Genomic DNA, 25,788 nt, shown 5'->3' with positions numbered 1-25,788 from the left:
AGAAAGGGAAGAAAGACAAAAAGGAGAAAGAAGACTTTCTTACAGTAGAGTGGCAACTAATAAATATAGAATATGATGGAGTTGAAAAATCACTATTTTGCAACTGTCACAGGCAAGAAAGCATCAAACGAATATAAATTGGTGAGTGAAAGTTTGAAAAGAAACAAGTTATTATGTAGTCTGGAATATCTCCCCATGTACTACTTGTTAATTCAGTAGAGCAAAATAGTAACATTAGAGTAGAGACACCTGGCAGACCCCACCTTAACGAAATGATTAAAGTTAATGTCACTGGGCCCAAACAGACATAATATGCCTCCTGATAATGAGGCACTGAGAAGGACACAACATCATTTCTGTGTTGTTCCTGCCAAAAATGCGTAACTTTAATCTAATCATGAGGAAACATCAGACAAATCCACACTGAGAGATATTCTACAAAAAACTGGCCTGAACTCTTCAAAAAAGTCCATGGTATAAAAGACAAAGAAAGGCTGAGAAACTGTTTCACATTAAAGGAAATTAAAGAGACATGACAACTAAATGTACTACAGTCTACTGAACTGAATAGTAGACAATAGTATGTACTGAATTAAATATCCTATTTTGATCATTGTACTATGGCTATATAAGAAAATGTTCTTGTTCTTAAAGGAGACAGTTAAGTATTTAGAAGTGAAGAGTAATGATGTCTGCAACTTACTCCTAAAAAGTCCATTTAAAAATACGTAATAATATTAATAATGACAACTATAAGAATGATAATGTAAATTAAATATTCAGTTCTGTTTTCTTAAAACTAAATAATCCCAATTATTTTAGTCTTTTAAATCTATGAGACAAAAAAGTTGCATGGTTTAAGTAGAAACTTGGGAAGTTAAAAAAAGGATCTATAGTCTCAATCCAATTCAATTTAATAAAAAATTATTGAGGACCTATCCACAGGAGTCCTATATTTAAAGAGCTCACAGTTTATTGGAGAAGGAAAACATGCATGTAAACTAGTATAAGAGAAGTATTCTATAAGTATCAAAATGAAGTATAAGAAAGTGCTAAAGGAATGTTGAGAGAACGTGATTGACTACTCACTACTACTGACTACTCTGACTACTATATTAGTATTATTTACATTTACTATTTATAGTTATAGTTAGGCACTGTACTGTTTTATATATTAATTCATTGAATGTACTAACAATCTCATGAGGTAGGTAGTATTATTATCCCCATTCTACAGATGAGGCCATTGAGGTACAGAGAATTGTCAGTTGAGAAAACAGAGAATTCAGACATTCTCAGTAGAGAATCTGGCCATAGGTTACCTAGCTAGCTAGTAGCCCAAGTTTCAAACTCAGGCAGGCTGACTCCATAATCCATGAAGAAGGCTTAATGAAGGAAGCAGCATTTGAGTTAATCCTTAAAAGATGATTATAATTTCAGTGGAATGGGAAGAAGAAAGAAGACTATGTAAGGCTGGAGGAAAAATAATCGTGAAGGCACAGAGACAGTAAATATAGATTGTATAAGGAACAGCAGAAAGTTCAGGGGATGTTATGTAAGATGTAGGGAGAGAAATGGGTGAGAGCAGAGGATAAGAGACTAGACAGGCTTATGAAATATATTAGACTCCATCATGAGAATTAATATAGTCTTTGATGGTAAGGAAGCTGATTCTTATAATATGCACCACAATCTTGATGTAACTCAATACAGTCAGTATAAGGAGTCAGTCTGTGAAACATCCAAATGAACCAAGTACCAATAATACCTTATTACAATTCAATTTCTCCTAAAAGACAGTACCAGAGCACAAATCATGAGAACACATTCATAGTGACTTTTGCACCTCTATGTGAATAATTTCAATTCACAAAGATCCTATGACTATGCAATATTGAAACTGCCAGAACTGAAAACAGAACATCTAAAATGCCACAATTCTACCTTAGTTTAACAAGACTATAAACCTTTAGGAAACAGTAAATGAAATGTGAGTACACCATGTAGCTTTGCTGTTATAGCTCCCTCTTTGTCATAATATTTATGAAAACAAGGTGATCCAATTAAAGGGATATAATGAGTAATACATTCCATGAGCTCCATTAGATATGCACTTCTAACCAGTAAAATGACTAGACACGAATGCTTAATGTCAACTTTGAGTTGTTAGCAGATGTAATTGAGTGCTCACGTTAATAAGTGAAAATATTATTTTGCCTTCATAGTAAATTAATTATAGATAAAGCAAAGCATGTGGCACTTAAAAGCTGTTTTAATTTTTAATATAAATATTAATAAAAATATGACTTTTATTTAGTAAACTATAGGTTTAACCCGTTTGGAATCTATACTATAACTGAAGAGTATAGAAAATCTAATTGCACATAAAAACAAACATTTAAGCTTTGTAAAATGTCAAAAAATTTTTAAAGTAAAACATTAACAAATTCATTACTGACTATTTTTCATATATTTAATGAAAGACAAAAAATAGATTTCATTTTTATACAAATATCTTTGCAGCAGAGTTCTTAACTATCCGACATAATTTTCTTCCATTTTGGAACAATACTAAAATATTTCCTCGATTGACAGAATTGATTAGTAAGATACAGGCAATATCAGGAAGCATCATAGAAGAGAAGAGTATGAAAAAGGAAGGCAAATGATTTCAAAGAGCATTTGAAAAATCAAAACATATTTGGATTAGTATAAAACTAAAGAATACATGAACAATTAAAGAAATAGAACATTGAGCTAAAAAAAATTCTTCACCTAAAAATACCTAAAATGGCATTTAAAATTCAACAATCATCCTTTACATGTCTAACTGGACTTCTGAGAGTAAGGAAAATCCATAGGGCCTTAAAAAGGGGGAAAGGAACTAAAAAGTAGTGTAATAATCTTGAACTGACACCATAGCTCCCTGGAGGGTATTTGCTGATAATAGAGATCTAGGCTTTAAGAGCAAGACAAAGAAGATAGGCTAGTCCTTGATCCCTAGCATGGTGGAGAGTTGAAACTAATATCACTACATGAAAGCAGAAACCTTGAAAAGCTATATTCATTATGAAAAAATGCATTAAAAAAAAAAAACAGTTCTACCCAACAGCAAAGGAAGGAGATAAAAGTTAACTTTTCTGTTTAAACCTCAGTTCCAGACAGAAAAGGCTGAAGGAATCTCAACCTGAAAAAATAATAATGTTAAGTTCTAGTGCCTTAAGTTAAATACTTTAAGATGTCTGGCATAAACAAACATAAATCCTTTCTATGGCAATTCATTCCTATCCCAGGCCCCACAAGATCCCAAGATTTAAATAACCCAAAAAATGAATTTATAATCTAAAATTACAGAACTAATAGGGATATGAGACACCGGCAGTGAAGTCAACAGAAACAACAAACAGCAGAATTAGACCTCTATGGACATCAGCTATTAGAAATAATAAATACAGAATATAAAATCACTATGTTAAAATACAGAATATAAAATCACTATGTTTAAACAATTATAAAAAGAGGAAACTGAAACATGAACAAGGAAAAGTTTATTATCAAAACAAACCAAATATAGTTTTTAGCAATAAAAATATTATTTAACTAAAAATCTGACTATCAAAATATTTTTTCAAACAATATTTTAAACAACTGGAAATGATTATGAACTGGTTACTAGATAATGAAGGAATTTTTGTTGATTCTTATAAAGCGTGATAATGATGTGATTATTTAAGATGTCAATATTTTTTAGATGTGTGTACTATAGTATGACGTGTTATCTGGGATAGGCTTCAAAATACTTCAGCAAAGGAAAAAAAAGGAACAGATGAAGCAGTGTAGGAAAATATGAGAAATATTAAATCAGAGCAATGTGTATATGTAAAATTTTGTAAGAAAAATAAAATGAAAACTCAGCGGATAGTATGATCAGAATATTAGATATAGCCAAAGAGAGAACTAGAAGATGGATCTGAAGAGGGTATCCCGATTATGAGTAAAATTTAAAGATTAAAAAAAACCAAAACTTACCTTCCTTTGGGCTCACTGCTGCAGGAAGAGTATCCCAATCAAGGGTCCAAGTAGGGCAAGGGTGGGGAGAAAACATCACTTCAATGCCTTTTTCCTAGAAAAGGAGATAGGCCCTTTCCAAATTAATAAATTAATAAAATCCTGTTATGTTCTAGAAGACAAAATTTCTATTTTCTATACTGGCAAGGAGGGACACAGATTTTAATAATCATCAAGTATTCCTCAAAATATTTAGTTACATAAGAAATATATGTTGAGTTTCTTAACAGCACGGTTACTTTCCTATTAAATTTCCTATTTAAATTATTACCTGAAGTGACACAGAAGTAATAAGCTACTTAGAAATATTGCGTGTCAAAGAGAAAAGTCACCTGAGAATAAAAGTTTTGTCAAAAACAATCCACATAATCAAAACTGACTCTGCATATGTCCATCAAGTTCTGTCTTGGATTATACAAAAATTGCCACAGCCTAGAAGCTATATTTACAGAATCAAAAAGTCCCTACTTTAACATTCACCTCAAAATATCATCCATACTAGTCTTTTACAAGTACCTACAAAGTCTCTAGAAAAGGATCCCTTTGTTTTAACCAAATGGTTCCCAACATTTTTTTTTCCACCATTTAAAAAAATGATCATCCCTCCTTCCATATATAAAACAATTCTCAGGTTCCTTCCTCATGTTAGAAGTTATACATTTATTTATTTGATCTACAGACAGTGGCATGGCATACACATGGATTCCCAGAACCTTTCCAATCACATTCTGTGTCCACAGCCTACAGGATAGATATCCATGGTTCTGGAATTTTTTTTATCTGCAGGAATATCTTATTCAAAAGAAAAATCCCTGAGAATCTATCATTAACCCCTTTGTATCAGTTAGTTCGTGAGATTACTTTCCATTATGAAAACTAGCTGAATTTCAGTGCCAAAGGAAATAGTACAAAGATTCTTTTGTTGGGGTACAGCTATAGCTACAAGTATAGAGGTCTAGAGTACTTACCTCCTCCAGAAAGATAAACACATCTCTCTGACATGATCTACCTCTCTCCTATCTCCCTTAGTCTAGTATAGCCATATTGAACTTCCCGCTATTCCTCATTTCACCACACTTATTCCTAACTTAGAGTCTTCCATAAAATACAACTATATTGAGATATAATTTCTAGGCCATAAAAATCTGTCCCTTTACGGCATACAATACAATGGTTTTTAAAATATTCACAGTTGTGTATCACCACTCTCTAATTTGAGAACATTTTCATCACCTCAAAAAGATGTCCCATACTCATTAGCAGACACTCTCCATTCTCTCCCCAAAGCTCCCTGCTCTAGGCAACTACTGATCCACTTTCTGTCTCTGTAGATTTGCTCAGGGTCTTCTTACTAGCTGGATCCTCTGACTAGAACACTTCATCCAAATCTTCAAATGTTCATTCAGGTCATTTGCTCAATGTCTTCACCTAGTCAGATAAGCCTTCCTGACCACCTTATCTAAAAAACGATCCTGACCTCAATCATCTGCACCCCCCTCTCATCCCACATTATTTTTTTATAGCATTTATCACTACCTAATGTGTTATACATTTATTTGTGGTTTTTCTTTATTCACCTCCCCCACCAGAATGTAAGCTCCATGAAGGCAGTCCAATTTGTTCTTCATACATCCAACATTCAGAACAATGTTTGGCGTTTAGTAGACATATGTACATTTTTGATTGGATAAATAAATAAATTTAAAACCTCTAGAGAATAAGGGAGATTTTGGAGGCGAGATTGTGTGTAAGAAAACAGAAGGAAAAAAAGGCGAGATCTGAGCGTTCCTAAGAAAAACTTTCCTACTTTACACATCTGCTTAGGGCCAATTTCATGTGTCCTCATTGCAATGGGCAAAAGAGAAAAAAAAAAAAAAAAAAGCAAAAACACAAAAAAACAAAAAAAACCCCCTGACTATACAGAAATGAAAAGTTACAGTATAAAAAAAATTAATACATTCATAGAATATGTTAATTTGATATAATATTGTCTTTCAAATATATGACAATAGAGAAACTCGTAAGTAGCAAAAACAATGCCCTATTAAAAAGGAAAATGTTACTATGGTGAACTTCTTTAATAAAGTTGGAAAAGTGAAAAAGAAAAAAAAAAGAAAATGTATTGTATCCAATATACACTATCAAGTTAGAATTACATGAAAATTGAAATTATAACTTTTTAGATTTGAACATTCCGTTCTTATAAAATTGCAGATGTGATGTCCTAGTCAACTTCTATACAATCGTAAAATTTAATGACTTGTACAGAATGTGTACTACACCCTCCTAATTTATAAAAGGAGAAATTGAGACCCTTTCGTTAAGTGACTTACTCAAGGTAATAATGTTAGCTTGACTACAAAGCTGGGACTAGAACCCAAGTCACCTGGTCTCTAGTATAGCCTTCCCATGGACTGTTCCCAAGCCAATGACTGACAGTCTCAGTCTCAGAGACTGAGTGGCAGACCATTTTTGAGAAATATGGAACTCTCTGACAGATGACTCAGGCTCAAGGATTCCCCACTAGCTTGACAAAACTTTCTAAGAACTGCACTGAAGTCTGACTTTTCTGACCCAATCTTCCTTCCTTTCCCGTTTTCACGCACAGGGATCCAAACTGCACCGCGTTCTGAAGGCTCCCGCAGCCTCCTCTGGCTCCCTCCCCACTTTCCCTCACAGATGTTTCCCTCAGTATACCTCTTGCCCATCTAACCCCATCTTGGAGTTTGCTTCTGGAGGACCTGAACTAACACATCCCCTGTAAATTAAAAATTCAGGATTCCTTTATATTTTTTATATTATTACAAAAGGGCTTATTTTTATAATTTTTTAATTGTCCATATGTATTTTATTTATTTTTTTTAATTGGGGTATAGTTGTTTTACAATGTTGTGTTAGTTTCTACTGTACAATTGTTTATTAACTTTTTTCTGAATTTAAATTTTAGTCACCTGTCTCTTTTTCATAAATATTTTAAAATGTATCAAATGCAAATGTCTTTCCTAATGTCATTTTATTGCTGGAAAAGCATGGGTAGAAAAGTTTGAATTACCAATCTTTTTTTCAAGACTGCATAAGTATGAATTAAAATAAAAGCACAGATTTTTGGTTTGTTGAAATTTTTAAAATTAGTAGTTTAATACAAGAGTACTCTCCTGACAATTATTTTTTTTAAAACACTCAGGAGGTAAACGAGAGATTGCTGAGCAGTATAACCATCTGATCAAGACACATCAAACTTTGGACCTGCTTTGATATCTTCTGTAATCAACTGTACCATCTGCTTCATTGTTTCATCACTAGGCTAACAAAGCTTAGCTGAAGAGATAAGGGGCTGGTGTCACTACTAAAATCTTCTGCTTTTCTAAATCAGCAAACTTTCTGTTAACTATACAACTCAAATACTTCCTAAGCCAAGTAGAAAAATATAATGATTTTCTTTCCAATGCAACTCAGATGACTAGCTCAAATTACTTCATGAATTTTCTATTCGAATAAATCTTCAAACAGTCTTAAGTTAAAAGCAAAACATTTTTGCAGATTGTTTTGAATGACAGAGAAAAGAAAGCCTATTGGTGAAAACTTTTACACTTAGTACTATTAGACACAAATTATGCTGCAAAGAGAGAAAAATAAATCATGTGCTCTTACTACATAAAAAGTCATAAAATCAAAGAATAAAGTAAAAACAGAATTCAAGGAATTCAAAAATCTTAAATTTAGACAAAACCTTGGAAAATATATTGAGATAATCATCTTCATATTTCTTTAATTCAAATCATCACCTCAAAATTAAGAAACTGAGAAACCAGTTCCTTGCAACAGAAAAACATCAGGTTAAAACAATAAACTTGACCAGGTGTGATATGACTTTGGTGTCTCGAATATAAAAACAAAAAATTGGGGCTTCCCTGGTGGCGCAGTGGTTGAGAGTCTGCCTGCCAATGCAGGGGACACGGGTTCGAGCCCTGGTCTGGGAGGATCCCACATGCTGCGGAGCAACTGGGCCCGTGAGCCACAATTGCTGAGCCTGCGCGTCTGGAGCCTGTGCTCCGCAACGAGAGAGGCCACGACAGTGAGAGGCCCGCGCACCGCGATGAAGAGTGGCCCCCGCTCACCACAACTGGGGAAAGCCCTCGCACAGAAACGAAGACCCAGTGCAGCCAAAAATAAAATAATTAATTAATTAATTAAAAGAAAAAAAATTAAAAAAAAAAAAAAAACCAAAAAATTCTGAGAAAAATACTCTTAAAAATATATATTCTGACTTGTTTGGCTCCAAAGACACATAATATTAAAAATCTTCAATTTACTATATTTCACTTAAATCCAAAGACTAGCAGAAATATTAATTGGTCAAGAGAGATATAAATAAAATTTATAAAATGTTAAACAAGTTGGGGTAAAATGCTCAGCAACTTTATCACATGGAATCTTTCAAACAAAATTTTAACAAAAACAATTTAATTACCATTAACTTCGTCATAGTGGGTCTTGGTCCTCCTATAAATGAAGGATCATTTTGCTCCTCTACACATGGGACCTCATCTAAGCTTGGCTGCTGTTCATTCGAGGTGGTCTGTAATTCTGGTAAATGGAGAAATTGGATCCCGCACTGAGAAGCTGTTGTTTTTACTCTTGGCACTTCCTGAATTCTCTGGTACCAGGCAGCCAGCAGTGGAAATTCTACCAGCTTTTCAGAAAGTTTCTTGCAGATAATTACCTAGGCAATTACAAAGAACAAAACACATTATTATATATTTTTTGTTTGTTATAAGAGCTGATTGAGGTAACTTTACATACCATAAAACTCACACATTTAAAGAATGAGTTTTAGTAAATTTATACAGTTGCACAACCACCACCATAATCCAGTACCATTACGCTCAACGTCACACCAAAAAGTTCCCTTGTGACCATTTGCAATCAGACTCTGCTCCACAGTCAGTTGTAGGCAATCAATGATCTGCTTTTCATGTGTATAATTCTGCCTTTTCTAAAATTTCATACATTTAAATGGAATCACAAAATGTGGCTTTTTTCACTTAGCAATATGATTTTGAGATTCATCCATGTAGTTGCATTTATCAGTAGTTTGTTTGTTTATTATGATGCAGCATTTAAAGTAAGGCTTTTATTTATTCAGATTAGAAGCATTTGAAACCATTACCCCTGATGTAAATTAATGTTTATTTTCTCTTGGTCAGATGCTTTCTCTCCAGCACCACCACCAAACTTCAATTTCTTTAAAAATTAGAATGTTCTTGCTTCTTTGTGAGACACTGAATGTTGTTTCCATAGAAACAGTTATGTTACAAACAGATTATGACTTATGAACAGATAAAATGAAAAGTTCAAGTCACAGAAAATCTCTACAAATATATCTAGCAATAATCAGTGCAAAACAGGAGCCAGAGAGGACGAAAATTAATGAAAAATTTCACACATATATATAGTCTATTTTTAACTGGACTTTAAGGTTAAATAAGAATTGATTATAAGAACAGGGTTTATGTCTAATTCTCTTTGTATACTACAAGCGCTTAAAACACTGCCTTGCAAAAAATACTGAGTGAATGAACAAATGATCAAGAAACCATTTATTGACCTCAAAGAATAATCCCCTAGTGTTTTTCAAACTGCTGCTTACAACCCATTAGGAGATTTAAAAATCAATTTAAAAAAAAAATTTTTTTTTTACAAAATGAAATTAAATAGAAAATATCAGAGTACATAGCATGTAGTAAGGTGGGTTATTTTCTGTTTATACATCTATATTTACATATATAATATAAAGATGTATATTTGTATGCTCAGTCACCTTGTAAAATGCATTATTTACTGTGAAAAGTAAAAAAGTTTGAAAAATACCGTCTAAATGGTACTCTGGGAGCCAAAAAGTTTCTAATTCTCAACAAAATACTTAATTGCCTGGAAACAGATTATGTGCTAAGGGAATTGAGCTTTAAGCCACGATAAATTAATCAAATAAGAAATTTCTCATTTCCTCACCTTTCCTTTACTCCCCTTGGTAGTGATTTATTCTTACTTGTTAGACGCATATGACATCTTTCCCTCCTTTTGAAAATAAGTTGTGATTAAACAACAATAATTCATGTTTAAAAAAATTGAGGAGTTTTACTCTGCATGACAGGTCATCCCATTTAATCAATATGCCAAGCTGCTCTGCTAGTATCCAGACAGCTCAGGAGGTATGGCACCACATTCATTAATTACACTTGAGAAGATATATTTAGGGATGAGGCTAATGATAAATGTGTGAAATGAAAATTAAATTTGTTCCGAAGAAATGATTTTTAAAAGATGTTACCTGGCTGATAAGATCAAAACATTATAAATACCAGAGTTACTTAAGGACAAGAAAATAATTTATTCTCAAAATATTGGTAAAAAATTACTATCAAGACCACAAACTGAAATCCTAGTGGCTTTGTATTTAATTATAGCAAGAGGCAGAAAAACTTGTATGAATAGAAAGAGAAGCAAGATACTACACCTGTCCAAAAGATCGCCTCCTCTGCATTACTTTCCAATCACTTATTATATACAGTATTTTGTAATTCTTTTATGTCATTTCCTCAGTCATGTCTACCCTTTCAAAAACACATCATAACCAACAAATGTTTAGGTGAGCAGTGTAAGCAGTATAAAAAATAGTAAACAACCTCTCTAAATGGAAATATAATCCCAGTTCAGGGTCTTTTCTTACCATCTAGAACTGGTGAGTTAAAACTGAAAATTCTAAGGACCTAAGGAATAGGACAGGGGATGGAAAATATAAATCAACTACAGCATCCATAATTTTTGCAATATGCCAGCCAGTAGTGAGATTCCCATTTTATTCTCAATTTTATGCCAATAGGACCAGTGAAAGAGGTACTTAACATAGGTATTTTTGCTCAAAAATCAATTTCTACAATGATTTTACTTTAGTAATAAATGCATCATACTTTTAAAAAACTAAATTCAAAGCATTAGAAGTTAAAATGTATTAAGTTAAATCATAAATGTTCAAGTTACAAAAATATTTCATAAAATGTCAACTTCTCTGTCTTCCAGGAGTAGAATAATCTTTTAAATAGTTCTATCAAAGTGTACCTGTTTAGTAGCAGTAACTTAAAAATAACTATATAATTTTCTGGTATCAGAGAGAAGCAAGATTTTGCCTTAGTATGGTTATTCATTGTTATTTCTCTCATCTGCTTCCTATTCTGTGTACTAGAAGGTTCTAGCAAATAAATTAAAGGGAGGGGGGAATCATAAGAAGCATGCATTTTAATTTATTCTTTTTTAATCTATTCCTGAAACTTTCCAGAGGAGAGGATTTTATCAGGCACCTTCCAGGAAGAAGTGTTGGGCTATCAGTGGTTAACTTTGCAAACTAACATCCTATGAAGAGGAAGAGAAGCTTGGAGCAGAGGTTTAGATGTAACACCTCAGCCTCTCTCCCTGTTGTTGTTTTGCATATTTGGGTTTATTCTGTTTAGCAAAACTGGGTATTTTCCCTAACTCTTTCTAATTTTGACCTCTGGTATACCAAACCTTGAATTAGCAAAATTGATTGCTCTTTCATATTCTTGATCTTATTCAACTCCGTGTTTCTGATCCAAACCTAGTAACTTGAACTTCATTCCTGATGATGAACTTGATCTTAATTCTGATCATTTGGACCACTACTCCATCACCTCAATGTGTGTTAATACAAGTATAAAGGCTCAGCATCCTAGCCACCATCTGAACTAAAATGGCTGCTTCATAACCCAAGATGACTTACAAGAGGAAAATAAATACAACAGAAATAACATCAAAGCTTTGGCAAAGAAAGATTAACTCCTGAAAGAAAATGTGATGATCCAGGAAAAATACAAAGAAAGAAAGGAAAATATTTAGAGAATTAGTTTACATGATGTCAAAAGAGAAGAATTTAATCACAGAATACATGTAATAAAAAAGTTTTCTGCTATTTTGAACTGAGATGAAAACAGAGTTCATTAGTTGTATCAATATTAGGTAGATTTACTCAGCAGTGGTCAGGCTGATGTCCCACCTGACTGAAGGGGGAAAAAAATCCTCTCAATTGGGAACACCTCCACCTCAATTGATCCTCATCAGGTAAACAGTATTTAAATTAAGCTAAAATTAAACACAATTTAGCTGAAGATGGATGTCTGGAATGATCTAAAAATAACCTTTATGCAGGTGAATCCAATTTTTTATGTTTTGTTGCCTTTGAAAGCAAATAACCAAGTCTTCTCTATCACCTTGTTTTCTTTGTAGCACTTACCATTATTTAAATATGTATTATTTATTTGTCTACATGTTCATTTCTATCTTCCCTATTCTTCTATTTCTATTAGAATATTAACTCCATAAGGGCTGGGACCATTTCTGTCTTGTTCATCACTGTATTCCTAGTGCATACAACAGGGCATGACATATACAGTAGGCTTTCAATAAATTTCTCAAATGAATGAATTAATGGTTGTGCCGCCTTGATTCGATTTTTATGAAATTAGGAACAAATAGTTATCCAAGAAGCCCAAGAAGCCATGAATACCAACAGTATTTCCTAATATGTACCAAATGACTGCTCTAATGATTGAAGTCGGTAATAACAGCAGAGGTGGGGGATTGGGGGGAGTCAGGGACAAGAGAATTTAGAAATCGTTTGCCGAGGGAAAAGAAAAAATCTACGTTTTTCTCCCCACCCAGCCCCATGGACAATATGAATACACATGACATTTACAATACTAATCAACATCTAAACGATTCCTAGATCTCTTGTTTTCACATCCTTTGATTCTGAAGTTATTTTGGTTTCTAATCTTGTTTTGTTTACATTTTAAAGAAAAGAGAAATGTTCTTTAAGAAAATGCCAATTGATTAACGCCACTTAACTTATTAGTGAAGCCTGGTCTCCAAACATATAGATTTTCATTAGAAATCTTTTCTCATCTGTCAGTAGAGATGCCTGAAGTGTTGGTGATATATAATCAAAATGAAATCTGATATCTGATTCCTTAGTAAGGGAAAGGGTGAAATGCTTCAAAGTGAGAAAAATGCAGCTCTGGAAAATCAACTGGAAAGTTGCAGAGAGCTCTAGCTTCCCATGTTCACTTTCATACTACTTTTACCTTGTCTTTTTTCCCTCCACAGACAGAAAAAAACCACATACATACATACATTTATATATGTATGTATATAAATATGTATATATATGTACACACACATATATATACACACACACATATATACATATATGTGTACCTGAAATGAAAAAGGAAACTTTCCATACATAATCTCCCACAGCATTGAATAGTACTGCCAGCTATGTAACATAACAGAGATGAGGGTAAAATATTTCTGATTTAAAAATATCTAACATAATGAAATTAGCATTTGAAGAGACTACATAATTATAAAATACAGCTGACAAGAGTTTTTAGTATTTTAATACTGGAACCTCTAGTATTAGAAGGTGATCACCACAGCATTTTAAAATTAATAATCATAACAAATGCTAATGTTTTAGCAACTCAAAACTAAAAGTCATAATAATTACTAACATGTATTGAAAGCAACTATGTGCCAAACGTCGTTCACAGTTTACACAAATTGTCATTTATTCCTCACACTGATCCTATTAGATGGGCACTATTATCATCTCTATTTTACATATAAGAAAATGGAGACAGATATTAATAACTTGCCCAGGAGCATAATGGTATTAAGAAATGAAATAGGGATTCAAACCTGGGCAGTTTATAGACTGAAACCTACAGCAATGTATCCACTCTTGATAAACCTTACCAAAAAATGATGGATACAGGGCAAGAGCACAATATCTGCCAAAGTGAAGTACAGGCCTTCTACAAACACATGGTCCAGAGGTGGAAGGTCAGAGGCTCTCGCTTTTCTGACGTGAGCAGGCTCCCTGTTGGCAGGAGCTGGTTCCTCACGTACTGTGAGCTTTGAGAATGCCACTCTCAGTTCCAGGCTCGCCGATGAAGAGTCCACCTCTTCAGATGTTTCCTGTCTATGGACCTTGCCCTTCGTTTCTTCCTTATCAAGGGAAGGCCTAACCCCAGCAGCCTTCTGCTGCTTCAGCTTCTGCCGCCGGAGTTTGTCATCATTATGTACCCTAACGGGCTCACTAAGCTTCTTCTCAAGCTCTAGTATTTCGGCAGGGATAGTTGGGTGCTGGTCAGAAGATTCTTTGAGAAAATTCTCAATAGCTAAAGGGATGGTAAGTTCGCATAGCCTGGTCCACTGACTAACCTGCAAAACAAAACAAAACAAAACAAGAAATGAAAGGATTCTTTACTTTCAACACAGCTTGAAGAAAAATAACTTTCTATTGGGAAATAAGACTGGTTTAGAGAATTTAAGTCTTGAGGTAAACCATCTCTGGGCTAGGCTTTTACGCTCTATCACGAGACATTACAGTACTTCAGAAGTGATAACATTAAACAATGGAGGTTCAGCATTCCTGTATCTGGAATATATGCTATTCTCCTGTATCCACTTACCGAATAAATCCTCACTTCCCAAAGCCTTTAAAGTACACTCCCCCTAAAAAAGCTGGGTTTCCGAAACATTGCTACTTTGAGCTCCTGTTCATATGTAAAATCCCCTTTAAAAATCCTCAACGTAATTAAAATAAAAGGGAAAGAAAAAAAAAAAAAAGAGAAATCTTTCCCTAAAAATAATGTCTCTAAACCTCATAAATTAAATCTTAAATTCTTATCTTCCAATACTGTGCTGAAATATCGGTATACATGAAGGGCTATTTTAACTCTTTCATTGGTTACTGTAGTTTTTTTAAGTAAATTAAATTTTATTTTCCAACAGAAAGTTCAAATAAATATTCAAGTGACTGTATTGTCACTTATGGCTTTAAATATCAGAAAAGAGACATTATACTTACTTCAGCACAGGCTTTCAAGCAAGTTTTCTTAAAACCCAGAAGTTCCAAAATTTCCTTCTTTGAGGGGTCTGCTTCATATGATTTCTGGATTATGTGTCTCAGAACAACAGCAAGTCCTGCTCTACAGAAATTGTCTGGTCTTTCCACTACTGCAGGTAAACAGCAATTCTGGACTATTGGTGGAAGCTCTTGCCTTGAAATAATCTGTATTTCAACATCCTCAGACAGTACATTTTTAAGTAGTGAAATACCTCTGCTTTCTTCAGTGAGGACTAAGCAAACTTTAAAGATTTTGCAGTCACAGTATGATAACAAAAATAAAGTTATAGATGTATGAAGAGGAAAGATGCACCCTTCTTTTTGGTGAGAAAGGTCCAAGTATAGATATTCTTCTGTAAGACTTTTCTTAATGCCTTTCATTTTCTTCTTTCATTGGGTTACCTGAAGCATAAATTGAAGTGATTATAGGTCTTAGAATATAGAAATTGCAAAGCTAAAATAAAAGATGAACATTTTAAAAACATTTTCTAGAAATCAGCAGGGATTTGTGATAGATATGATTCTACAAGAATTGGTTCTTGGAATGAATAAATGGCTTCCAAAAGAAAGATTCCTACCCTGTGCAATTAACTAGTCTTAAGGGTGATTTTATATCCAGCTCCTTTAAAAAGAGCATACCTCAGGTGCTTTGCAATAGAACTCTCCCAGTGAAGTATTGATACTTTGGGGTCTCAATACAGGTGAGAACAAAAGATGAATAGAATGGGACATAAGAAATAACCAAGAATACCTAGAGTTGTCTGGGGATAATAGCTCTGAGAAGCTTGATGATGCTGGTCCTTCCATACTGCTTGTTTTATGCCCCTAAAATATAATAATTGAGGGGGGGATATATTCATTCTCTCACAAGAAATGGATTCTCCTAAAGTGGATTTTGATATGTGATGAGCTATTGTATGCTGAATCACAATAGAAAAAAATATTTGAAATTCTCCATAACTTAGATGTTGATAAGTGAGATATCTCAAAGTTAACATGTCCAAAATCAAGTTCCTTATTCTCTCCCTACCCCAAAACCTGTTCCTCATGTATCTTCCCCATTTCAGTTAATGGAACACCATCCTTCTAGCTCTTCAGGCCAAAAACCTGGACAATCATTCTAAATTACTCTTTTCTTTCACACCCCCATAACTAATCCATTAAAAATTTATTGTGGCACTACATTCAATATATACCTAGAATCTGATTATCTCATTCCATCTTCATTGCTTCCACTGTGATCCAAGCCACCATCACCTTTCTTCTTAATTATAGCAATTGCTTCCTAACCCTGCTTTCCATCCTCTAGTCTATTCTCAACATAGTAGCGAAAATGATACTGTTAAAAATGAAATAAAATCATGTCACTTCTCTGCTCAAGCACTCTAATGTCTTCCCATCCTACTCAGAGAAAAGGCAAAGCTCCTGCAAAGGTCTACAAAGATCTCCTTGATCTAATTCTCTATGTCTCTTTGTCCATCTCATCAGCTCTCATTTTTGCTCACTGCTTCAGCAAAAGTGGCTTGTTGTTCCTCTAAATCACTAGGTACATTCCCACCTCAGTGCCTTGGCACTTGATATTTCTAGTGCCTAGAACACATCCATACCTCCTTTAAGTACCTACTCAAATATCAACTTTTTGAGATGTTCCCTGGCTACTGTATTTAACTTGCGAACCCCAACTCCCACTTTCCCTGAAAAAACATTTCCATCCCCTTCTATGCTTTTCTTCACAGCATTTATCACTATTGTAACATACTATATTATCTATTTTGGTCTTTGCCCAATAGAATATTCCATGAGAGTACAAATTTTATTTTATTCACTGCTATGCTAAAACAGGGCCTGCTATATGTATATGTGTGTGTGTGTGTGTGTGTATATATATATATATATACACACACACACATATATATACATGTATGTATATATATGTGTGTATGTATATATATATATATATATATATACAGTCAAGAAATATTGAGTGAATGCATGGACGAATAGACATGTTGGTTATTTTAAAGATGCAAACATACACAACCTGTGGTCAAATTATTGATGGGTGTTTTCAAGTCAAAATCCTTAAGACTTTTGTCAATTATGACTTTTTGTTTGATTTCTACATTTCCTGGGTCTAAAATTCCCCATGTTCTAATCCATAAATCAAAATTCCAAAACTGACACTAGATGGCACTCTTGAAAAGCATTTGCCATATAACAGGAAGATGGCATATTGGAGAAAAAATTATTTTAAATTATTTAAGAACTACGTTAAAAGCCTTTAAAAAGTACACATGCAACTCTTTCTTTTAAGTGTATTTGAAATATTACTGTACCTGAATTTTAGGGTGCTAAAATTTACAAAATTTCCTTTATATTCTAAATTCCTTAGTTTTTTTTTTTTTTTAATCAAAAGCAAAATAGTTAAGTACTCTTTAACCATCTTGGTCCTCAACTTTTTTATTAAAGGGCTAATAATCCATTATAACAAAGGGATATAGTTAGTAAAGTACTGTTGTGGAAAACTTCTTGATAATGCAAGTGATCACCAGTGTTTTATCTTATACTTCTTTTGTTAAAACATAACAGATCTGCACCATGGTTTGTTACTTATTTAAAAGATTATCTACGGGAAAATTATTTCATGTAATTTAAAAGCAACAACCCTTTAACCCATGGAAACCATTTTCTCCCTGAGCTAACTTAATTACCTTTTGGATTTTTTTTTCCCCCACCTAGAGCTGATTTTAAAACAAAATATTAAAGGGCATTTGTTAAAGCTCACAGGCAAAAGAAACCAACATTTTGTAGAAAATTGATAGTCTCTTTGGAGAGTTTATCCCTATATATCTACTGCTGATTAATTTACCAATCCTCTTAACTCCCTTTGTTGACGGTGGGATGCTATAAAGAAGATCCCTAAATGCTTCCCTAAGAAGCAGATTTGAAAGAAAACATAATCAATTTCCTCATTTGCCCAGCAGTCTAGGAAATAGTAATTAGAGACTAGTCCTGCTAACACTTAAAAAAAACCACACAAACAAAAAACTAAAAACAACATCATACTATTTTACAGCTTCTGATTTAGGATATGCAGGAACATTTTATTAAAACTTAGAGTACGTGTATATCTGCCGCTTCCCGAGGCACATAAGAACCTTGAGAATTAACTTTTACACATTCTATAAACTTTTTTTTTGCTGTGAGCACTTAATAAATGCTAAATGTCAACAAAATAGAATAGCAATAATCTGCCCTTGGAGATATCTAAAAATTAATGAGATGCCGAAGAGAAAATGCAAAGTACTGTTGATTCCTTTTAAAGATTTTTTTTTTTTTGATATGGACCATTTTTAAAGTCTTTATTGAATTTGTTACAATATTGCTTCTGTTTTAAGTTTTGGTGTTTTGGCCGTGAGCCATGTGGGATCTTAGCTCCCCGACCAGGGATCGAACCGTCACTCCCTGCATTGGAAGGCGAAGTCTTAACCACTGGCCCGAGAGGGAAGTCCCAGTACTGTTGATTCTTCACATAATTTATTTCTTTAAATATAGATGTTGGGGTTTTTTTTTTTTCTTCCCCTTAAAGATTAAAAATGTTACTTAATGATCTTAGAGTTAAAAAAAAAATTACTCTCCCTGGGCAATTTCTCCACATTAAATACTACTGTAATTTCAAAAATAAATATTAAGTATTAGCAAACCTGGACAAATTTGATATCTGTTTTTGGCTTGTACTATGTCTTTAACTTTTCAAGAAAGTAGAACACAGTTTTTGCTTAAAGTCTGCAAATACCCTCAAAAGAAACCTTCTTTTTTTTTTTCTTCTTCTCCATTTCTACCTAGAGAATTCCTTATTTTATTACTTTTATGTCATGAGCTTTAAAAAAGGTAGGTGTTGTAGGATCATCCTCTGGGTCTCCAACACACGGAGCTGGGGGCATAGCTCTTGTTAGTCCAGACTACATTCCTGCCAAGCACAGAAGTGCTGTATGTCATTTGTTCTTTCTCAGCTTTGACAGGTGCCACGCTGCAACTATTCCTGTGCTGGAGCGCAGAAGCAGCGGACAACACCACAAACTTGAGATGCTGAACAGAGCTGATGGAGTGTGCATCTCCTCCCTGGAAAGGCCAGCTTGCTTGGGAACGTTGCAGAGGGAATAAAAACAGGTAAAAAGAAAATACTTAAGCCTTGGTTTCATTATTTGGGAATCTTTAAAGATATTTTTAAACAAAGGAAGTAGTCACAGGTTTAATTAGGAATTTAATCTTTTTTTTTCATTCTCGTTCCAATTAATATACCTTGGTGTTGATAAAATGAAACATTTCACACATGAAAGGGGAAATGAGTTTTATAGGTATTTTCTTATCTAAAACCATTTTACTACTTTATTCCTTGCATATATATATAGAGAGAGAAAGGAAAAAATACCATAAATAAGTATGAAAATAAGCATACTTCTCTGGAAGCTGGAAAAATAGTTTAAAACTTTTGTGCTCAAAATTCAAGTCTGGATCTATGGCAACTAAATATTACATAATAGATAAATAAGTTATATATTATATATAAAGACCAAAAAGTACACAACTGCAACTAAATATTAACCAGTTGATTGTTTTTTTTAAAATAAGAAATTATCACTGGGCCTGGGATTTCATAGGAGCTTAATAAATGTTAAATGAACAAAGAATACAATTCTAAATAATATTATGTACATTTTATTGTCCAGCAGCTATGTGCTAAGCACACAGAACTTTCGTGTACTACTTCAATCCTAATAATCCTTAAAAGTACATTTTACTCCCACTACATAGATAAGAACTGTACTTCAATCCAAAAGCATTATTTGAATCTATAAAGGGATCTTATTGGAAAACATCAAGGAATAGGTATTTTTCTAACATAAATAGCACTACTTTACAAACTTCATAAATTGAAGCATATTGCAATTTTATTGCAGCAACAATTTCACCGGAGTGAAAATCATCAGAAATTATGTTATTCTAAGCAACTGTCCTTGATAAAAACCTCCATGCTAAAGGCAGAGTTATTTGACAATTCTCAGCAATGGATTAAGTTTTTTGATAGTTCCTTCCTATTTCCCTTTATTGGATCCTCCTCAGACCTCTTAGTGACCTGTAGCTCAGTACTTTACCCTATTCTCAACTTACACTCACCCCTCTGATTACTGGCTTTCAAAATTTGATCATGCCACACAATAAGAAATAAACCTTATAATGAAAGTCATTATACACTGAATAATACTGAAACAAAAGAATCGCCAAGAAATATCCTACCACATGAGATACAACTGACAGTTCACTCTGCTTTTTCTTTCTTCTTCTTCTTCTCCAGGGTTGTTTTATTGTTTTTAATGTTGGTTAGTACTCACTAAAGTGAGTCCATGACCTATGGGCCACCACTTACACTACAACGGCACTACCTGAGGTGATTTACGGTGCCATAGGGTTAAATATCAGCTACAACCTTTCCCCTGAACTTCAGACTCCTATACATGTATCCTACTTGACATCTTCACTTGGACATTTTTCTAAACCTGTTCCTCTTTCCTCAAGTAGTCCCCATTCTTGATAAAACAGCAACACCATTTACTCAGATGCTTGGGCCCATAATTCTGAAGTCTCACTCAACTCCTTTTTTTCTCTCTCTTACCCTACTATTTCTACCTTTGAAATACATGCTAAGTCTAACTTCTTAGCACCCTTACCAATAACACCTTAATCTAAGTCATCACTAGCTCTTACAAAGACTACTGCAAAAGCCCATTAACTATTTTCCTCCACTCAACACAACTGTCCATTCTGCAACTGTACTCAGGGTGATCCTTTAAAAACATAAATCAGACCATGTCCTCTGTTCACAACCATCCAATGGCTCCCCAGAACATTTAAAATAAAATCCACATTTCCTATCATGGTCTCTAGGGCCTGATGTGACCCTAGCTGTGTTTCTTTTTTGACCTGATCTTCTAACCCTCTTCCCTCTTGTTCACGTCCCTCCAGCCAGTTCTCCTTGCTGTTCTGGGAAGACGCCAGCAATGTCCTCATGCTTGAGAATTTTGGTACTTCCTATTCCCTCTGCCTAGAATGCTCTTCTCCAAGATATTCACATGGCTTGCTCCTTCATTTCACTGAGGTCTCTGAATATTAACTCAGAGCAGTCTATCCTGAGAAAAAGGACTCCCATCACTTCCTAGCCCCTTACTCTGCTTTCTTTTTCTTTACAGCACTTATTACCTCACATATCTCCAATGCTGAAGAGTACTCAAATTTTAGTTCAAGGAATGTTTAGTTCAAGCCTTAAATTATGCTTTATACTTCCAAACTTCTCAGGGAAAATAACGGATCTGTGTTGAATTGAAAAGATTTTCTCCAACCAAATATTCAAAAAATCTGTTTGTTACTGAGGCTGAAAGCTGGGGAGTCACAAAATGCTGGAATATAAATGTGACACCCTAAGTCCACTTGAATATTAACTGCTTATATTGTACAGAATAGTTCAAAGCAGTTTACAAATACGAAAAAATCACAAACCCTTATTTTTCTTAAAGATTCAAATTTAAATTTAAACCCATGAAAATTCCCCACTACATCAAATGTTCAACATTATGAATATTAGAACTTAGCTTGTGTTTTATACATAACAATAACAGTATTTGGTTGCAAATGTCACTACTTTCTTTCAATAATATAGATTAAACAAAGAAAAGCCTGCCTCTACAGAGTTAGATAGCAGCTTATTACCTTAGATAGTAAAGTTTAAAAAAGGGAAGAAAACACTGAGCCATTTCAGTGCTCACTACATTATGTAATGTGAAGACACATATCGTTAAGTCCTAGAGGACAAAATCCTATGATTAAAATTAGCTGTTTATCTGGGCAAAAAGTGGGGGAAAAAAAAAAAACAGTTTAAAAAAGCTTACTGTAACCTTAGCCATAAGGGAAGTGTGTCCTCTCTGGAGAATCAGGGAATCATCTGTTGCCATAGAATCATAATGCTTGCAGCTAAGCCTGACCTCATAACTGATAGGGATCCACAGCATGAAATGCTAACATGTTAGAAACATCAGCAAGCCTGAAATAAAATTACTGAATCCCCACAGCAACCAATACCCGTGCTTATTATGAACTATATGGTTTAAATCCTTGCTTTCCAAGTACTAATCATAACAGAATTCAGTAGGCTACTTTAAAAACTTGAAGATAAAAACAACATATGCTAAGGAACTGTGTATACTACAGATATTTTAGTTGACTGGCCTCAAAATTTAAGTTTCAAAAAAAAATTTGTTAAGTTTCAAGGTCTGCTAAATTGTTGCTGTTACCCACTTGCATACTCAGTATTTATTCTTATTCCAAATTACAGGTGATATAAAAGCTACAAAGTAAACACAGGTTAAAACAAAAATAAAAACAAACCCCCCAAAACCCTCGATGGGCCTTCTACTACAGAAGTTAAAGTTTGAGCTTTGTTTAAAGCAGGCAAACATGTAACAGAAGTGTAAAAAAATAAAAGAACTGATAAAAGTCAAATCTCACTGAGTTTTTCAGATTTATTTTTGAAGTTAGGACTCTTAAAACAATGCCTTCAGGTATAACTCAAACATAATTTCAAGTAATAAGTATGCTTAAGGCAATCCTTTCAGTAGTGTATATTCCCCACCAGGCAGCTGAAAAGTCACATAGCTTAATGTTTGATTTATTAAATATGATAGCAAATCACTCAGTTGTATTTATAACAAAGAATTTATTTTCACAATACTTAAGTGACCATGGTTAAAGCTTAAATTGTCACCACTAGTTTTTGCCAGCTTTTGCATTTTCTCCTTTAAACACTGTTTCTAGATAAGCTTAGAAAAAAGTAGAAGTACTCTATCTTCTCTTACCAATAATTTAGCAGAAGACATTATTAAATGCTGGCATTTTCTTGATATTCAAGAACTTATGACAAGGAATGGGATCATGGCATTAGGGAATCATGACGTTAAGAATAAAGAGGGGGAGTGGGGGAACAAGTCACCTAATCCCAAACCAGGTAGAGAAAGTACTCGTATCAGTAAACGTTTTGGAAGTCAAAGCAATTTTCATGCAAGTTAAACTCTAACTTTCTGTAGAAGTTTAAAACCAAAGTGAAACACTGCTTTGATGGTGTAACAGAAGCAAATGGCCCAAAATGAAGCAAGTTCATTAGAGCAACTGTTAGGTAGTATTCACATAGAACTGCTTTCTCCAATGAGGAAGGGCTGGAACAAAAAACTAACTGGAAAAAAAAAAAGTTAAAGCGCTATCCAAGAGGTCTTAAAACTACACCTAGCAGCAAATGGCAAACGACCCCACAGACTGCTGCAACTGGAAGCTGCTCAATTCCCCCATCAGTAGAGGAAGCCACGGGGATTGGTCTTGGAAAAACTGAGAAGGGGCCCGGACCCCTCCACCCTTCCCACCCTTCCCGCCCTTCCCCACATCCTCAACCCTGTTTCCCCAGATGCTAAGAGGCGGCTTTACGGCGTCTCGGGGACTGCGGAGCCGGCGGCCCGAGCGCCCTCCTTACCTGGTCGCAGAGGCGCGGCCAGGCAGGGAGGGTGCGTGAGCGTGTGGGTGACACGGACCGCTAGCGCATTCCCGCCCCGCCCGAGCCGGGTTTCCCGAGGCCACTTCAGGAAGTCTTCGCCCGCGGGCCACACGCAGCCAACGAAGCCGGGAGAGAAACAACGAAGACCGCGCCAGGGAAACTGCAGCCCCCGCAATCATTCATAATCCGGCGGACCGGAAAGAGTGGGTTACGTCACTTCCTACCGTCGCACAGCCAATACGTTCCCCAGTCGATCCTGCTGCGGGAACCTTTGTTTTTCCGCTCTCGGAGTCGGCTGCTGGGAGGCCACCGGGAACGGACGGGGCAGGCCACCGGGAACGGACGGGGCAGCAGGGCGGAGCGGTGAGTTGTTACCAGCTCACCGGCTCCCAGCCGACTCTGGGAGGCTCAAGACTTCTGCGAGGGGCGAGGTGGGAGAGTAGTTCCGTGCGGTCTTAGTTTCCTCCCTCCTTGTGGGGACATCTCGTAATTTGCAGGCGGTCCAGTGCCCAGGCTGACTGCTCTCCCCTTAAGTGAGGGTAGTGCTTCCTCGGAGGTTGTGGCGGGCTGGGGCACGCGGACCGAGGGCGCAGCCCCGGGGACTAGGTCCTTGGAACCCTGTCTCCGACCTTCCTCGGAAGGTTTTGGCGACTTCTCTCGACAGCTCCCTCTGTCGGCCTCTCACCTTCTCTCGAGCTCACTTGTCAAGGACCTTCCCCTGTGCTAGGCCTTGGGTGTGTTATGACTTTGATCAAAAGATTGGCAGTCCTTGTCTGAGTGTCTCTGGTCGCTTTTCAGATTCACTATCACTTGGTTGGTTTGGAATCAGGGTCTTTCCGCTTCCCTTATGTTTCCGGACGTATGCCTAATGTTTCAGTGTAATCCAGGGGCAAGAACTCAGTGAGGGAATGAAAAGGGCAGCATCTTTAAAAGGTTGTTTATTAGAAAGGGTTGCAAGAGCTTGCAAAGACATAAAGGGCAAAGCTTTCTAGAGCAGTTATGTGATGGCAACTCTAATATTGCACTCTGCGTGAACAAGGTCGATTTCCTTCATCTCGTTCACGTACAGATGATCAACTTTGGACTTCTTTTAAGATTCGCATGTAGGGTGGGAAATGAGATCTAGAGGAAAGAATATATTTATATATGAGTACCCAATTTGGGTTGGAGAAATCACAGAAGCCCTAGAAAGTGACATTTAAACGCAACCTAGTTCATTCACTCTACAAATACTTTTGAGAATCTGTGAAGTTCCAAGCACTAGGTATATAACAGTGAATAAAACAAGTCCCTGCTTGCATGGAGTTTACAGTCTAGTGGGATTAATGAATTTAAATCAGATGAAGGATTGGGAAGAGAGTATTGCAGATAGGAACATTGTACAAGTCCCCCGTCATGAAAGAGGTGTTTTTGTTTCGTATTGCTTTTCTTTTTTTGATGTTTGAGGGTTTGTGGGGCGGGGCAGTTGGGTGGGGATGGCTTGGAATTTCTTTTTTATTGCTTTTTGTGAAGGGATTTTGGACATGATTAGAATTGTGTAGAAGGAGAGGAAAGACCTTTATACTTTGATCTCTAATAATTCCAAAGCCATTATTTTGTGGTACTTTGCAAAATAGCAAAGTGGTAGGCAAAAAAGAGAGCCTCTCCCCTTAAAGTACTCAAGAGTGTTATAGAGAATATACAAATGTACAAAAAAAGAGTGTGGTTCAAGGTAGAAAGTTCCAGTACCATGAGAATGCACTTTGAGATATCCTAGGAGGACACGATTAGTTGTATAGGGGGTAGAGAAGAACACTGTAGCTGTGAGTAAAGTTCTCATGAGAAGGAGTATTTGAACTGGGTCTTGATAGCATTTGGAAATACGAAAATGGGTAAAAAGTTTGTCAGAAAAAATGAGTAGAATTAGCAAGCCCAGCTAATGGCTCTGCACTACAGAAGGTCTGGGGATGAAGAATTAAAGTTTTTGTGCCAGTTACTGAATCTTTTTAAATAGTAGGCCAAGAAATTCGGCTTTATTTTAAAGGCAGTGGGAATCCTTAATTTTTGAGGAAAAAAATGAAAAAAGAAAGAAAGGAAGGAAGGAAGAAAAAATGTGTTGCAGGAACATTAATATGGCAACAATGTTGAAGTCAAGGAGAAT

The 25,788-nt window shown here is 35.2% G+C and overlaps 2 protein-coding genes across 4 annotated transcripts in view; one reads left to right on the top strand and one right to left on the bottom strand.

Annotated features, from left to right (window-relative positions):
- Positions 1-23,832, bottom strand: part of GSTCD (glutathione S-transferase C-terminal domain containing) — a 129,371-nt gene extending 105,539 nt beyond the window's left edge. For both annotated transcript variants that reach the window (XM_068543259.1, XM_068543260.1), the window contains exons 1-5: positions 23,628-23,832; positions 15,017-15,457; positions 13,900-14,367; positions 8,540-8,791; positions 4,030-4,123 (exon numbers count right to left, since the gene is read on the bottom strand). In XM_068543259.1, the coding sequence (XP_068399360.1) occupies positions 4,030-4,123; positions 8,540-8,791; positions 13,900-14,367; positions 15,017-15,436 (1,234 nt within the window). In that variant the 5' untranslated portion in view covers positions 15,437-15,457; positions 23,628-23,832. The remainder of the gene's footprint in view (positions 1-4,029; positions 4,124-8,539; positions 8,792-13,899; positions 14,368-15,016; positions 15,458-23,627) is intronic.
- Positions 23,833-23,901: 69 nt separating this feature from the next.
- The window catches only part of INTS12 (integrator complex subunit 12), a 28,327-nt gene continuing 26,440 nt past the window's right edge, over positions 23,902-25,788 (top strand). Inside the window, exon 1 of one of the 2 annotated variants that reach the window (XM_068543262.1) lies at positions 23,902-24,011. The gene's annotated coding sequence lies outside the window, so the exon portion shown is untranslated. Of the gene's footprint in view, positions 24,080-25,788 lie in introns of both variants that reach the window. The other variant, XM_068543261.1, reaches the window with a different exon arrangement.

The sequence above is a fragment of the Eschrichtius robustus genome, chromosome 4 (genome assembly GCF_028021215.1).
Source record: "Eschrichtius robustus isolate mEscRob2 chromosome 4, mEscRob2.pri, whole genome shotgun sequence".
Classification (NCBI taxonomy): domain Eukaryota; kingdom Metazoa; phylum Chordata; class Mammalia; order Artiodactyla; family Eschrichtiidae; genus Eschrichtius; species Eschrichtius robustus.
This window is presented reverse-complemented; position numbering and strand designations above follow the sequence as displayed.